Genomic DNA, 16,289 nt, shown 5'->3' with positions numbered 1-16,289 from the left:
TGACCTAGCTGCTCTTTGGCCACAGGGCAGGAAACCCCCACACACTGTTAGTGTTACACCTGACAGACATCAGTGGAGCCCTGATGATCTCATCAATCTGTCCTCTCTCAGTGCTTTACCATCTGTTTAGTCACTTCTGAAACACATCAGAAACAAAAGAATCTGCAAACAGACGGAAACCATTAGGACATCTCACAGCTTCATAAAAGAAATGATTCTTTATTAACTCATATTGAGCTTGCAGCTAAATATGTAAACATTGTACACATGTAATCATGGAGAATGGAAACATGCAGTACTACAGACTGCTAAAAAGTCTCGCCAGCATTTAACTGCAGCTTTGAAGTCATAATGTTAAAAAATGTCATTAAAATATGACCCAAGACAGTGTTTAAAGGAAATTAACATTTACTTCATGCGCTTTAAAGACTGATGATATAATCCCTGCTGAGGTAAAGTGCCCATGAAAATGGTCCAAAAAATCAATCAAAAGTCAAAGATTTCTTTGGTTTTCTGACATTTCGAACAATGAAACTGTATACACCGGAAAACAATTTAAGGCTGATAATGGTAGAAAAAAAAACCCTCATCCATACATTTATTTTTATTGTTTTTGGCACCACTGCTGTCTTAGATGAATAATCATCAGGTTATTCTCATTTTAATTCCAAAAATATTTTTTTCAAGCTAAAGACATGCAAATTTGTTGTTCTTACCCATAATCACAGCTTTAATTCCTGTATCATATCTATCAGGTCAATTAAAAAAGGAAAGATAAAACAAAAAAATCTGGAAAATGAACAGAATTTCAATAGCTAGGTGCTGAAAGTGCAAATTAATATTCAGGGTGTTTTTAGCTCTAAACCAGTTGGTCTTACTGTGCTGCTGCGACAAGCTCTGCAGCTGAATTCCCGTCCTCGTCTGTTATTTGTAAAACATCCTGAAACATGGACAGCACACGGCTGAAGTGAGAGCCTTCCCAGAACACCTTGCCACATCTGGTGCAGACGTAGAAGTGGGGTATCTTTGGCAAAAGGCCAGGGGGCACAGTGTGGAGCTGTATGGGCGCCCCCCCAGGAAAGGTCAGAGTGTCCGGGTCCAGTCCTGAAAGGGGGGCCCAGTTGCACTGAGGGGCGTACCTGGGGAGAAAATCACTGATCGCCTCCTCTGCCTGATGTGTGTAGTCATCGTCATCTTGGTCCTGCAGAAATCCTATTGAAAAATGCAAAAATATACTGAGAGTTAAAGAATGTGGAAACACCTGGATGCATTTTCCTCTGATTCATTAAGAGTCCATTGAATATCAGCGTTGTTTCTGAGTGGTTTGACTGACCTTTCTGTCTCAGCATCCTGACCATGTCATTTCTGGGAACGGCCACATATTCATCGCTGTTACATGACTGGAAAAACAGAAGAAAACAACCATGATCAGAGAGGCTTAGAGAACTGATTTCAGCACCTTTCAAGCATCTGAATATCTCAATTTTTGAAGGGAAAAAAGTTGTTTAAAGGTCTCACAAGGAATTTTTGGTTTCTGTTGATTTTGTAAACTCTAGCAGATCAAGCAGTACCTCTCATCTCTCTGCTGATTCTGGCAGTTTTTGTTTTTTGTGATATGATTTTATTTCTGTGCAAAATGTAAAATAATCTAAGCATCCAAAATAAAACTAGGTTGTTTGGAAAAGCTGTGTTAAAAATTGTTTGCTCTGTTCAACAACACTTGGGAAATACGTAACTTCAAAAAAGCATAAAAATGGCATATTAATAATGAAAATGAGAATGTGTTTTATTGTTTTTTTGTAAAACTATAGTTTTATGGAATGTGATGTCAGTTTCAGTTTTCTTAGAATGCTGTCTCTGTCCTTTACCACTAATTTAGTTCTGAAATAAGGACAGCAGTCTAGTTAAATGTGCAAATCGTGCAATAGCTGGAGCTTAACATCAGTGTGTATTTGGGATGCATGATATTATCAGCATTATATCGGTATCCTTAGATATTAGCTTAAAAAGTTAATCTTTTGTATCAGCTGATATCAAAATTTCTGCTGATATTTACAGCTGATATATTGGGTGTGAGTATCAGCCTATACAGCTGTAAATTTACAAACGTATAAGTTACTAGAGTTTTAGGCTGGGCCAACAGATCTATGTCAGCTGTTGTTTATCCTTATTCCTTATACTTTCAAGTGTGTTTTGAGGAGTTACATATATGAATTTGTTCGTCCTAAAATTTTAAATAGTGTGTCTTCAGGACTAAAGACGTACGTCTAAGCTAAATTTAAGTTTCGATATTAATATCAGAATGGTCTAAAATTAATTTGCAAACACTGGTATATTAGATATCTGCAAAGTCCAAAATTCTGCACCCCTGTTGTGTATGTAAATGTGCTGACTGTTTGACAAATCACTCAACTTAACATGCAGTAATTGCCAACAGTTGTGCAGAATCTAGCTGCTGTGAACCTGCAGGTATGTGTGTGAAGCTACAGTTAACATAGCTTTACTTAAGTAAACTAACAGGGATCAGGGTTCACCTATTCAGGTGGAAAAGTGTCAGACCTGTATGTTAAACCCAGCTGTAGAGCCTGAGAACCTGTGTTGACCCATTCACACCAATAGCAAACAGACATTCTCCCTCTCTTTGGGTGTGAAAGGAGCCGAGTGTTGCAGACAGATCGGATCAGTGCGTGAGCGTGTGTAAAGACAGCGTTCACGCCTCAGTAGCGTTCACATGTCCGTGCCGTCCTGTCCTTTTCCCTGCTAAAAGTCTCCCTGGTGGGACATTAGTGACCCCTTGTTTGCCGGCCCCTAACGCACACATACACTCGTCTGTAAGCCATCCTGACGGCATGTCAGTGCTAAAAGCCTTGTCAACACACCTGAGCTCCACCCAGCAACCAGCATTCCACTTAGAGGTGAGCTGTAAATCAAACCATGCTCATAGACCTTCACTGGCTCACTTAAGGACAGTTTGTCTCTTTTCAGCAGAAAGATAAAGAGAAAGGAGGAGTTCAGATCAGAAATAAAGTATGGGCTCCCTGTGTGAGCACATGCAGAGCGGTGTTTGCCTCTGCGGTTACTGAGGTCAGGACAGGAGAAAGCGGCTAGACAGTGGAGGTGTGGGAATAGCAGAGGTGTCATCTTCTGTCTTGTGTCCGTGGGAATGAAGCTCATCTCTCCCCTCTGTATTCTCCTCTTTGTATTCACACTCACAAAAAAATTTACCACACAGACAAAACACTTTAAAACTCACACAGACTTCCCTTCAGTAAGCTCAAACTGCATACGAGCACTTGCAGCGCATACACATGGCTCACACATACGAGTGTGGCGGCAGCCAGGAAAACAGACCCAGCTATTTGCTCAGCTCAAAGTTTCCCAGAGTCGAGCAAGCCAGAACCTGCTCTGAACTCTCAAGGCTAAGCCACGGACTGACAGGCAAACACGCACAGCATCTCACACATGCAACCTGTGTGGAAACAGTCCTATCTATAATTAATGAAAACAAAGCTTGTTACAAATCCAAAGATCCTGCACAGATCCATTAGATAAGTAGATACAGCAAATAATGTGTGCACAGTGCATTGAGACAATTTTCACACTGGCCTTAGCCCACATTTTTGGCATGTATACACCTTCATAGAAGTGGAAATTACTTAAGTTGCATGATCAAGTTGGTGCATAAGTTTTGAATGAACAAAGATGGTGTCTCTGTGCCTTCACTGAGGTTCTAAAACTTGATTTGATATGATTTCAGTAGCATCTGTGTTTTGTGCATGCAGCGGCCCACCAAGGCTCGATTTTCCCACAGCCAGGCTTGCAGCTCTCACAGAGAGCAGAAGTTCAAACTCATAAAAAGGTGCTCCTGCACATCCCACAAAGTAGATTGACATGATCATCAAACCATTTTAAATTTGACATGTTAGCACAGGCAAATCATCATGTTTGTGATCATTAAGAGGTGCAGCATGTGGCTTCAAGTCAATACAGTTTTAAAAGTCTGGAGCTAATCCACGCTTGTGCGTTACTGATTGTGTTTGGAAGAAGGATCGTCCTGGTGCATGTTATCTTTGCTACGGCATTTTTCCATAGCACTTTGGGTTTGTTCAGACAAATTAGGAATTAATGCTCACTTTTGGGCATACTACAACAAGGTACATATGCATCAACAGTGCGTCTTCAGTGATGACCTGATATTTGGACTTGCCCGTCTGTTGTGCAAACAACGACTCATGCATCATTTGTGTGGCTCTTAACATGTCTTGATATCCCTTCTAACTGTGTGCAGTAAGGCTGTTGGCAATACAAGTGAAAGAGGTTGAATTACCCACAAACAAAGATGACCGTGGCACATCTTTAACAGCTTTTCTCCCTCTTAAAATGCTTTTAAAGGACACAGTTATACATTATTTTGTAAATTAATCTTGAGAGGTATTTGTTAGACTGAAATGAAGACTCAAGACAGGAGGACAAGTTACGAGGGAGTCACAATGATGTTCACAGATAAGCCGGTACAAAGAGTTGGGTTCTTTGGAGAACAATGGGAGCCGTCTCATGTTTGAAAAGACTTTTTTCCATTTTGTTATTTTAAAGACCTAAAAAGTCAGAATGGTATCAAATGAAGAGCCATTTGGGTGCCAAAAGATCTGCTCTTGTAACTTATCAAAGCCACAAAGTCCATATCTTTAAAAAAATAAAATAAATAAACATGCTATGCAATCACTAAGAATGAGGCTGGACGTATATAAATAAAGTCATGCTTTTTGTTAACAAGGAGATAACAGCAAAGCTGACAGGACTGTCTATAATGTGTGCCAGAACAACCACTCCAGACGAAGGCATCACAGACTATCTCTAATGCATGGTCTACATAGGGTGAAAAAATATTTCCCAACATGCAGGATGGAAACTGTCCGACCATTTTTTCCAACTTGTCATATTGATTAAAGCTCTGGTCCAACTCTTTCATTTTATCTCTTTGCTGTGAATTTATGCTGTATGAAACTTGTTTCTTGAAGCTGCAGTAAATTTTTGGTTTGTGTTGATTTTATTGATCTATATGGACAATGTAGTTGAAGCTGACTCTGTCCACAACAAATCTAAGTAGTGCTTTTCAACAAAAATCTTCTACAGCCATCCTTATTTTATCATTTTAGTGATTTTGGGGCCTTTTATACTTTTAATGATAGAGACTGGACAGTGAATTGAGTCACAAACTGAGATAAAAGAGTGGGAAATGACATGCATGAAATCACGTATATGGGGTGGAATCTAACCGCTTGGCCATCTGCGCCCCGTCAGCTCTCTTTTAAAAATCAGATCTATCTCTAAGGCACCTTTGCAATGGAAAATGCGAACCGAAGCTGTCTGAGCAACATGTAGTTTGCATTGTGCCTGATAACTACCCTGCAGCAGCTTTTTCAAGCATTAAAAATTCACTCAAGAACTTCAATTATGATGGAAATTATTTAATTTCACCTGACACTTACCCCACAGCAGGGGGTTAAAGTTGGGGTTGACCAGTGCAACAGTCTAACATTGGTATCAGCCTATATTGGCCCTCAATCGATAATCGGCAAACCATGAGGGCATATACTGATGGCATTTAGGACATCTAAAAACTGATTTACAGAGGAGTTTTATTATTGGGAAGATCTAACCTGTCGGACAAACTGATCAGGTTTCCGCCGTATAAAAAATGTAAAACCAAACAAGCAGGCGCTCCAGACATGCTGACATCATCATTGAAAGTGACGGTAAGGGCAAAGAAGTTGCCGTCCTCTGGCTCTTAAGTTTGTTCACTGATTTAAAATAAATTTTTGGCATTGCAGAAGTATTACACTAAAAGAATTCATAAAAAAAAACATCAGAATTGGCTAAATTGTTATTCTTATCATTGGTATCTACATCAGCCTTGAATTTTAAAGTCAGAACATCTCTGGTTTCAGGCATAAAAACATACATCAACATACAACATAGAAAAGATGGCTTTTTCAGCCTATAAAGAGATATCAGTCTTGAATTTGTTTCATAACCAGTAAAACTCTGAAGCTTTATAATAAGAACTTATAATGGGATATTGGCCGTTGCTCTCACCAGACCACAGAAGTGCTCTGAATCTAAAGAACACCAGAAATAAAACCAGTAAACCAAAACTTTTTTCATGATTTCAATCCCACTTTTGTCAGATTAAGGCAGTTGCTCCACAGCTTCTTCCCTCTCTCTCTCTTTTGTCCTGTCTGTGTTTTTCAGGGAAACCTCCTGCATTCTCACACTCCGTGTGGCCGCGCCAGAGAAAGAATGCTCCTTGCCGTGACAACAAAGGCTATCTAAAGTGTGATACTGTGTTTCAAAGGATGGGAGGTGGTGGAAAAAAGAGAGGAGAGAAAGGGGGGATAGTAGAAGGGAGTTAGGAAAGAGAGAGGGGAGGGGGGTGGGAGATTTTTTCCTAACGTTCTCAAACACACACGCTGCACTGACTCTGTAGGCAGCTCCCATGGGAAAATCCTCAACCAATCTCAGAAGGCGGTGCTTTTAGGGCCAATGTGGGTCACATGGTCGGAGCAACCAATTGGCCGCAAGTGATTTGATTCAAATTGTGGTAAGTCAGGTAAAGGGCAGCGTGGGAACCAGAGAGAAGGAGATCTGCTCCACCGTTTCCCTTTGAAAATGTTGTCTTTTCCTCCTTAAAGCAAATTAAAGTCCAAGTTAAAGTTAAAAATACTCATTTCCACCTTCCAGGGCTAATGTGGTCTAAAATATACACAGTATGTGAAAAACAATGCCTTTTTCTAGGAATGACTGCATAAAATCCCTTCCAAGGAAAGAAAATAAAACAAACAGCACCAGAGATTCATTGTTTGCGTCCATCATCCCATGTCCCAGAAGTCCTGTCATCTCTCCCGCCCTGTCATTCTGCTGGGCCGATACAAAATTTAGTTCCCGCTGTGAAAAGATGCAGGTTCAACGTAAATGAGACGGAAAGCTGAAGTGGAAAAAGGAGTCTCATTCTGCTGTAGAAATGATGAGTAAGAGGAAGCCAACTGGTCGAGGTATTGACCTCTTTCTCTGCTTTCCCACACGATCCCAAGGTCATGCCAGGTGATTTGGGTGCCATCCAATGGCGATGGACAGTCTCATACATATTTTTACTGACGGATGCAAACTGCAGAGTGTTGGACTGAATTGATTTTCTTTGGCCGAGTAAAAGGAAGGAAAGAGGAATGGAAACATTTTTCTTTATTTATCACATTTACAGCTAAAAAAGCTGACAATTCTTCAGAGTTAATAATTAAATTGAGTTTTCTTAGGGGGAAAATAAATCCTGGACAGCATCTGAAAGTCTGTAATGTAATGCATTGAGCACAGAGGAGGAAAAAAGTTATTAAGTTCTCTTTACTAATTAAAGTTACTAGATGACAACTGCAGGGATTTTAATTCAGAGGCATTCATGTGGTTAAGCATCTGTACATTTTTTCACTCACATAACCAATAAATATTGTTAAATGCTGCAAAAACACTAACAGAAATTCACATTTTTGCCAATTTTTGAGATAGTGAAAATTCTTGAAAATTTTTGGTGCCATGCTTATAAACCTAACAATTTATATGTATAATAAGGTGTAGTATTGGAAATCATTGGAGCCTTAACAGTTGTCAGACCTTTAGTCATATTTTTAACCAAATGTGCCAAAAAAAAGAGAGAGTTTTAAATGAACATTTTGTTGATGAAATGCTGCAAGCACATCTGTGCAGGATTTTTTCTCCAATTTTTGGTAATTAAAAACAATTCTGTTCTCCATATTTGGAACTCAGGACTTGTAACAGGTGTCAATAAAGTTTTATTATCTCTTAACCTTGCAAACTCAACAGATTAGCCAGATTCCACCTCTATCATGTGGATCCATTTTGCAAACCTCAAGCTGATACACTTGTTCCTAGTCATTTCTAAAGAGAGGTGGTAGCTGCAAGTGTGGTTTAGATGAACTGCAAGGCTGTAAACAATGACAGCTGGTGAACAGATTGGCATATATGAAATGTAGTCCACTTCTAGTATAACTGCTCTGATACGAGCTAATCGCTTCACTGGCAGTCATTCGTTACTGCCTCATTCTTCTTAAACAACCCTGACTGGTCTGCTGATTTCTCAGACAAGGCGCAAACATTTCAGATTCAGATTGGAGCTTGCAAGATAATTCTACCTGATGACAGACTTTGAATCAGGCCAGTCCCTCAACTCTGCAATGTCAGACTTGCCCAGCCAGAACCCAGACCTGAATCCTGCTGAAAAAATCTGTGGGATGACCTGAAGAGGGATGTTCACAGGAAATGATCTCCCAATCTGACAGATTGGGAGCACTACTGCAAGAAAGAGTGGGCAAGTTATGCTGCCAGACTCCAAAGAGGCTTAAATGTGGTAATAAAAAAAAACAGTGCTTTAAATGGAGTGTGAGTCTAGGGGTGTGCATACTTATGTAACCGGGTTTTAAAGGGATTGTAGATGTTATAGGCTTCATTAAAGGCAAAAAAATGTGCTGAAATTATTTATATTTGCCTCATGTAATTTACATCACAAAATATGCCATTTTAACAGTTTTGTAGCCACTATATATATATATATATATGTGTCATTTGTCACCGTTTCTTTATACTTTCTGTCAGATTTTGAAGTTTTTTGTTGGATCCTTTATCAAAAATCCTCTTGTATATACAGTGTATCTAAAGACCTGGACTAGAGGTCACTTTCCTGCAGCAGAAACATTACAGCGACCCACTAAGTGTACTTTCCCACAGTATCCTGAGGGTATCTGGCCAGTGTCTCAGTCCGACAGTCTGAGGTAATTACTAGCTCTGTTAACTAACCACTAACACCTGACAGCAACCTGAACTTGGACCACAGCAGAGCCTGTCTGGGCTTGACATCACACACACCTTCCTCTGAGTCACTTTGCTCACACACACATGTACAAACACACACGCAAACTCTCACATACTTCACAGGCATGCAGAAGATGTAAAAACCTTTTAACGCACACCCTTCACTGACTCATGTTTGCACCCACTCATTTCACCAGAATGAAAGTCATACTAAAGAAGTCACACTGAATCCATTCTGTTTTTTTCCCATGGGTGCAGCTCAATGATCTGAGTAACACTGAACATCACAGCTAAAGCCTGCTGTTAGTTTCATTTTGTGCTGAAATGCTTGGTATGTAAACAAACTGAAAATTGGCATGAAAGAAAACTTAATTCCAAAGGACTCAAGTCAGATGTTCTCCATTTTTATATGCTGCGTCCGTGTTTAAATACTGTATCTGGATGCCTCTCATGTACTGTAGTTTTTTGCTGTATTTTTAGGGATGTCTTGATGCATCAGTTTGATGCCAGTATCTGCCAATACCTGCCCTTTTGACAGGCATCAGCCATCAGCAAACAATGTGGGGGTGAAGAAATATCAGTAGGAGATGATTAGTTGTTGCACTGCATCAGAGTGACATTTAGCACCTGTAAAGGCTGATTTGGAGAAGAGATTTATTATTGAGTGGAAGACCTATTGGACAAACTGATCTATTTTCATGGTCAAACTTGAGAGAAAATGTTGGCATAGTGGGAGTCTTACACCAAAAGAAGATATGAAAAATTTGTGTTGGCATTGGTATTGGTTAAATTGTTATCTTAAACATTGGTATCTGCGACAGCCTTGACGTTTTAAATTGGTGCATCTCTAGTATTTTTTCATGCTATCAGCATTAATCAAGCATTATCAGTGGTCCCTAATAATTGTATTTATCACATGTTTTATGTACCTTCCAGCACACTTTGTTTAAAGTCTGCTGCACTCATAAAGATTGTTGATTGTCTAATAACTGCAAATCTTGTACAGTCAGATGTGACTTAAGAGTGTAGAGGCTACTTTGTTTAGCTGGTAGCTACATCCTAAGTTCATTACGGTTGCCATTTTGGTCATTTTCGTCCATGGTATGTTACATACATACATACATACATTTTTGGTTGTAAATATGCAACATGTTTTAATATTTAGTATCTCAAGTTGTAGCGCCTCTGATCAGGATGGAGAAGATAAAATTCACCTTTAACTCAGTGAGCCTGGCGTTGTCATATTTCGTTTCACAAGAAAAGACACTTGTTATTCCAAGTTAATTAACTTTTGAAGCATAACTCGTAGCCACTTTTCCTCTGAAAGCCCCCATTGTGCCATTTTCATGGTGCTGTCCATGCCTTCATAGCTCTTACAGAACGTTTTCTAATGAGTCTGGAACTTGGGTGACTTTCTAGGGTCTATAAAGAAGAAATCCACACCAGTAACTCTGATATTAAATGCCTTTTTTATCCAATTTATAATCCAGTTTTGCATTGCGACTGGGCTGTGAGAACCAACGGCTGGCTATAACATCGTCACACTATGCTTTGCCAAAGAGCGCATGAGCAAACACTTAGAAACTGGAGGAGAGCCTGAATGTCTCATAATGGAGAGAAAGAGACACAGAAAGGCTGTGGTGTGTTCCTCTGTGTCTCTGCAGACAGAAACTGCTTTAATGACTCAAATTCACAAAAGTGCAAGGACCTTTTTGTAAAAATATGTATATTTTAAAGAAAGTCACAGAATGATGGTATTTTTTTTAACTTTTTGGTTCCCGAGCAATGGGAGAACAGGCTTGTGCTAAAAAATTTAGTCATTTACTGTGTGTCACCAAAAAAAAAAAAAAAAAAAGATTTGATTTCCGATTTCAGGGTTTTTTTCCAAATAAAGTTTTGCCTCTTTTCCTCAACCTCTGTCAGTAATGGCACTATTGCGTTATTTTTCTGCCTTGTTTAAGGGGAAAATGAAAAATAATACACCAAAACTATTTTAAGACTGGATCTAGTAATGGTCTGTACTTTTAAACATATAAAGATAGGCTGTAAATGAGATACATTTTTGCATCATGCATCAAAGGCAAGCTATGTTTAGCAGCAAGTGTACTCAGCAGGAAGCTTTAGAAAGTTAGACTTAGTACTAGGGGTGTAGTGACACAAGCATACCCCCCCCCCACTTAAAAAAATGATGATTTCATGTATGCTCTCCTGAAAATTTCCATAAAATGTCTGGCAGACTGCCCCTGAAATCTTCTTAAGGTGCTTGTTCACACATGCACTTCACAGCAGTAGACTATCCATGTCAGACAGAAGGGATGGGGAGGTGGGGGGTCTCATGAGGTCAGACCTGACAAAGAATTGACAATAAAGAGGATCAGAGTCCAACATTACAATGAGAAGTTTTGCCTTTATGAAGATTTTAGACTGACTTATTTACAATAACAAAAAGCTAAGAAGAACAAACTGGTAATAAGAATATGTCAGATTATGCAAATATATATCACTATTGGTTGCATGCACAGTTCATGATCACATGCAGTTTGCAGGATTTTAACATCATCACCACGACCAGCTCGCTCAGGGCGATTTTTCCTCAACTTCTGCATTCTTACAGCAGCTCAACAAGACTACATGCAGAAAATTTACCAGGACAATAGCAGAGAAAAAGCTCACAGTAAAATTTTCAGGACATTTGAAGAAGTTTCTGCCTGTTGAAAGCACTGCTCAACTCTTGCTCAATCTCCTGTTTCTTTCTCATCAACTTTGTTTTCCACTTTCTAGGATTTTCTAACCCCTCTTCTGGCCTCAGTTTTTCTGTCTCTTCTTCTCTCCCTCCCTCCCTCCCTCCCTCCCTCCTTTGCTCCCCTGGTCCCTCTTTATTGGAGCTCACTAAAAGGGGTAATGAAGAAGATAATAGTCTAGAGTCTTGCAGATAACAGTCTCGCCATCACACAAATAGCCCTGCAGCTTTCCCTTGGCTTGGCACAGACAGTTCATTCTGTTTTTTACCCACTCAACCTTCAACCTTAACCTCCATCTCTCCCTCTCTCCAATTCAACCTACGTCTTCTTTCTTGTTCAACGCCTTGCTTAAAGCTCTGTCTATCCCCCCAAACCTCCTTTTCAGTGCACCCCACCCACCCACACACACTCTCTCTCCTTCTCTCTGGTTGTCTCTCACCTCTAACCTTTTTCTTTCTCTCCCTCTCCAAGTACTCTTTTTTTCTCTCCCTGCAGACGCCAGATAGCTGAGGCCAGTCTTAGCCAAACAGCTGAGGAAAACAACGTGCTGAAAAGGTCCTCTGACGGGGCTGCTCAGTGGGCAATGAGACTTAAAGAGGGGTAAAAACAACTCATCCCAAAATCATTAAAAGATGTACTTAATCACCTTCTGTTGACATGGTTTTTTGGGGATAAAACTGTTAAGAATTGTCTCAAACCAGGGTGAAACATTAACAGTTTGATGGGAACTGTAACAAGGAACATATAACATGGAATACTTAAATGCTTTTTAATCTGTTGTTGTTGTAGCTGGTGCATCCAAATACATGGAGATTTGTTAAAGACAAAAAGTGCCACCAGAAGTCCCACTGCTACATAACCTGCTTTTTTATGAATGGGAAACTTCCACAGAAACCAAGGGTACTATGTTGGAGTTCAAGCTGACAGTAATGAGCAGGAGTTGATCATACTGTAATTATTGCAAAGAAGAAAAGAGTTGTGAGATTGACAGGCAGATTGGTGCAACATCAGCAGTACTGCAGACATTGTACTGCATTGTCATGGTAAAAAGGGAGATGAGCTGGAAGGCTTGGCTTTCAATTACCCAGTTGATCTTGGTTCTAACCCTCAGTGATGGTCATACGCTTTGGGTAATGACTGAAAGAAAGAGAGCGCAGGTGTAAGCGGTTGAAATGAGATTCATCAGGTGGCTGTCCGGGCTCAGCTTTAGAGACAGGGTGAGGAGCTAGGGATCTGGAGGAGACTGAAGAAGAGCTGTTGCTCTTTCACACTGAAAGGAGTAATGTGTGGGGTTCCAGTATTGATCAGGATGCCTCCTGGTTGTCTCCCAGTGGAGTTCTTCAGGAGACCTTCGTGTAGACCAAGGGCTCGCTGGAGGGATTATACATCCCACCTGGCCTGGGATAGCCTCAAAATCCTCCAGGAAGAGCTGGAAAATGTCACTGGGGAGAGGGATGTCTGGGCTGGCCTGCTTATCCTGCTCCCACACATGAAAGCCAGCTTGGAGTTTGCAAAGCAGGCTTTCATGTGTAGCCTTCCCGAGATTGGTGCCTTTCGACAGTCTCATCTCTGAGCTCTGCAGGCAGCTCCTTTGACCTCATGGCTTGGTTTTTGCTCCGATATGCATCGGCATCAGTGAGGCCTTCTATAGAGAGGTGTGTTCTTTTCCAAATCATGTCCAATCAATTTAACTTACAACAGACGGACTCTAATTAAGGTTTAGAAACATCTCAGCAGAGATCCAGAGGAAGGGGAGCACCAAAGCAAAATTTCAAGTGTTTTTGAAAAGGGTCTTAATACTTGTGTCAATGTGATATTTTAGTTTTTTATTTTTAATTAATTTGCAAACCATCTAGAATTCTTCACTTTGACATGACAGGGTACTGATTGTAGATTAATGAGATAATTTTTTTTTCCAATGTAACATCAGGCAGCAAAAATTAAAAAAAATGAAAACAAGTGAAGGGGGTCTAAATACTTTCTGATGTCCTGCATGCCTTTCTTTGAGGGAAACAATGTTGACCCAGAACTTCTGATTAGGAACTGATTCCTTGCATACCTGAAATTTTTAACAAGAAGAGTAAAAAAAAAACGTAAAAGGTACTTTTTGTAGTAAAAAATATGTTTGTAATATTCTATAGGTGACATAGCTTTATTGAAAAGACTAACTTTATTAAGATCATGAAGGACTTGGTTTCCATTAGCATTTGTCTTGGCAAACATCTGCATATGATAATTTCTATTGAGGGATTTAGTCACATAATGGAATTGGAGGAAAAGCTGCAGGCATGGATGTTTTGTCAGGACTTTGAACTGTGATTAATTGTAGGACTGTGAACTGTGAGAGGTTGCTCAGCTTACAGGAAACATAACAATACTCTAAATTGTTATCACAACCTACTGAACAAGGTTAAAGTGGGGGAAAAGTCCACATGCTCGGCTGCAAAAGCCTTGGGAAACCCTGGGGTCATTAAAGATGAATGCTGAAAGACCAATGGTGAGCTTTGTGCAATAAAGACAACTGGTTCTCTAAAATAAAAAGCCTCCATGCACCAGTGAACATTTGGCTTTTTGGGGCAGACCTGGTGCTCCAAATGTGAGCCTGTTTAATCACTAACTTTAACTGTGCAGACATGCTCATATTTCCTGTGTTCGGTGCACCCATTCACCCGATAATATTACGACATCCTCAGTTTCCTTTAACATGCGCTAACAGTTCTCAAACTGTCATTACACCCACACAGTCCAAACTGAAATTCCTCCCACCTGACCTGAATCCATCAACCTGAACTACATCTAAGCACATACACAGAAACACACAGACAGCCCCGTCATGGGAGAGCCACCGGCAGATTCCTTTGCTCAACGTTTATCGCTGCTGGCGCATATTTCCCCCTCTGCCCCCCCTCTACACCCTGTCTCTCAATTTTCCTTTTTTTCTCATCTCTTACTGATGTAGAGGCACGGAGGCACGCCGGGAATGTTATTGTAATGCAGAGTGATTCATCCAGGACTGTAAATATTGACAGTGGTGGTTGCTGCTGGTCTGGTCTGTTCTCTCCTGAGGAGCTGCGAGGGAATGGAGAGGAAATGAGGCTCCGGCATGTTTTTTTTTTTGACAGACAGGGTGTCAAAAGTGGAGTGGGCTACGGGTAAATCATTTCACACACTGGCCTGGTTTGACAGTCAAATGCTTGCGTAATCAGATTTGGGAGTTCCTGAACTTTTTTCTGTGGTAGACGGTCCCAAACGCACTCTGGTCAGTGAATTTGATCTCACTGTGACCAATAAATGTCCCACAATGAACCCAGCCAGGTTCCACTGTGTAGTCTCCCCAGCAATACTTTACGAGTGCTTTTATAGTCTGTGCTACTTTCAACATTTTTACTTTAACTCGATCTGCTGCATCGTTCAGAAGAACAGGAGAGTCACCTGTGTTTAAACAGTCATATTTACTTTCATGCCCTCTCTCCTCACCAGACCTCGCATGCATACAGTGGTGAAAATGTGAGCTGGTTTGGGTTTTGTTCTGCAGAATGATGCACACATTTCTTACCAGATTTACATTATAGGTAGGTTTGTTTTTAGACTGCGATCAATTATTTTATGAAACATATATTATTGGTTAAACACGTCACACATGCATGTCTGCATAATAATGTTGGGTCTGCAGACTCCATACAGTGACAAACTTTCCTGCTTGGAACCAGTGTAATATAAACAGAACTTCAGTACAAATACAACTGTAAAACTGTAGAAATATTAAACACAACAGGTATAGTACATGATACATAATATTGTATGAATATGTATACAGAAAATAGTGTTAACAGTCTGTAACTGGGACAATCCCATTTTCCTGAGTAATTTTCCTCCTATCTCCAGTTGAAGATGCAACATTAAAGTCATTTTCCCAATACTGCAAATAGAGTTTAAAATGTTACAAAAGTTTCATGGTTAGAGGATTCCTCTGAAGCCAGCATTTGGCATTGGCCATCTTTCTTGCAACAATAAATACTTCAATAGACATGCATTTCCTTAACTGAGGCATTCAGATATTTTTTCCAAGATACAAAGATGTCCAGGATGATTCAAATGTTACATCCAAAGTTTCTGCAATTAGCTGATTTATTTCTTTCTAGAGGTTTTGGACATAATCTCCTACAGTGAGGTGCATGTCCAAAAGGCAGCTTTCTTAAAACATCAGGGCCTTAACGTCCTAAAATTATCTAGAAAAGTTTATGAGTAAAATTGGCACTATAGTACCACAGAATAGCAAAAAAGTGAGCATGTCTCTTCGAGCACTGCTTTTGTGGTACTTCACATATGCAGGGATAGTAAATTTGGTGGCAATTAAACACAACTTAACATAAAGAAAAAATCTGTTTTTCTACACAGAAGACAGGGCAATAAACTCTGTGACAAAGTAATTTATAGGAACCACAAATGACCAACTGGTCCACCAGACAATGAAGAAATATGCTGGGTATGATAACATCATTACAGCCCCAACATAGACAATCACAGACTCTGAGTGATGATATGCACTATCAGGACTCGAACACATTCATTTACAAGAGGAATGGCTTTGAGAGGGTGAGATAAAAGCAAATAAAAGAGGGAGAGGGCTCTATAGTACTAATGCAGAGTAAGGCATTGGTGCATGTAGAG

At 40.0% G+C, this 16,289-nt stretch overlaps 1 protein-coding gene across 2 annotated transcripts in view; it reads right to left on the bottom strand.

Annotated features, from left to right (window-relative positions):
- Positions 1-203: 203 nt before the first annotated feature.
- Positions 204-16,289, bottom strand: part of exd3 (exonuclease 3'-5' domain containing 3) — a 75,649-nt gene continuing 59,563 nt past the window's right edge. For both annotated transcript variants that reach the window (XM_041810268.1, XM_041810269.1), the window contains 2 exons: positions 1,334-1,400; positions 204-1,212 (listed from right to left, as the gene is read on the bottom strand). In XM_041810268.1, coding sequence (XP_041666202.1) covers positions 875-1,212; positions 1,334-1,400 — 405 coding nt within the window. In that variant the 3' untranslated portion in view covers positions 204-874. The remainder of the gene's footprint in view (positions 1,213-1,333; positions 1,401-16,289) is intronic.

Source organism: Cheilinus undulatus, linkage group 17 (genome assembly GCF_018320785.1).
Source record: "Cheilinus undulatus linkage group 17, ASM1832078v1, whole genome shotgun sequence".
In the NCBI taxonomy this organism is placed as follows: Eukaryota; Metazoa; Chordata; class Actinopteri; order Labriformes; family Labridae; genus Cheilinus; species Cheilinus undulatus.
Note: the sequence above shows the minus strand (reverse complement) of the source record. Positions and strands in the feature narration are given on the sequence as shown.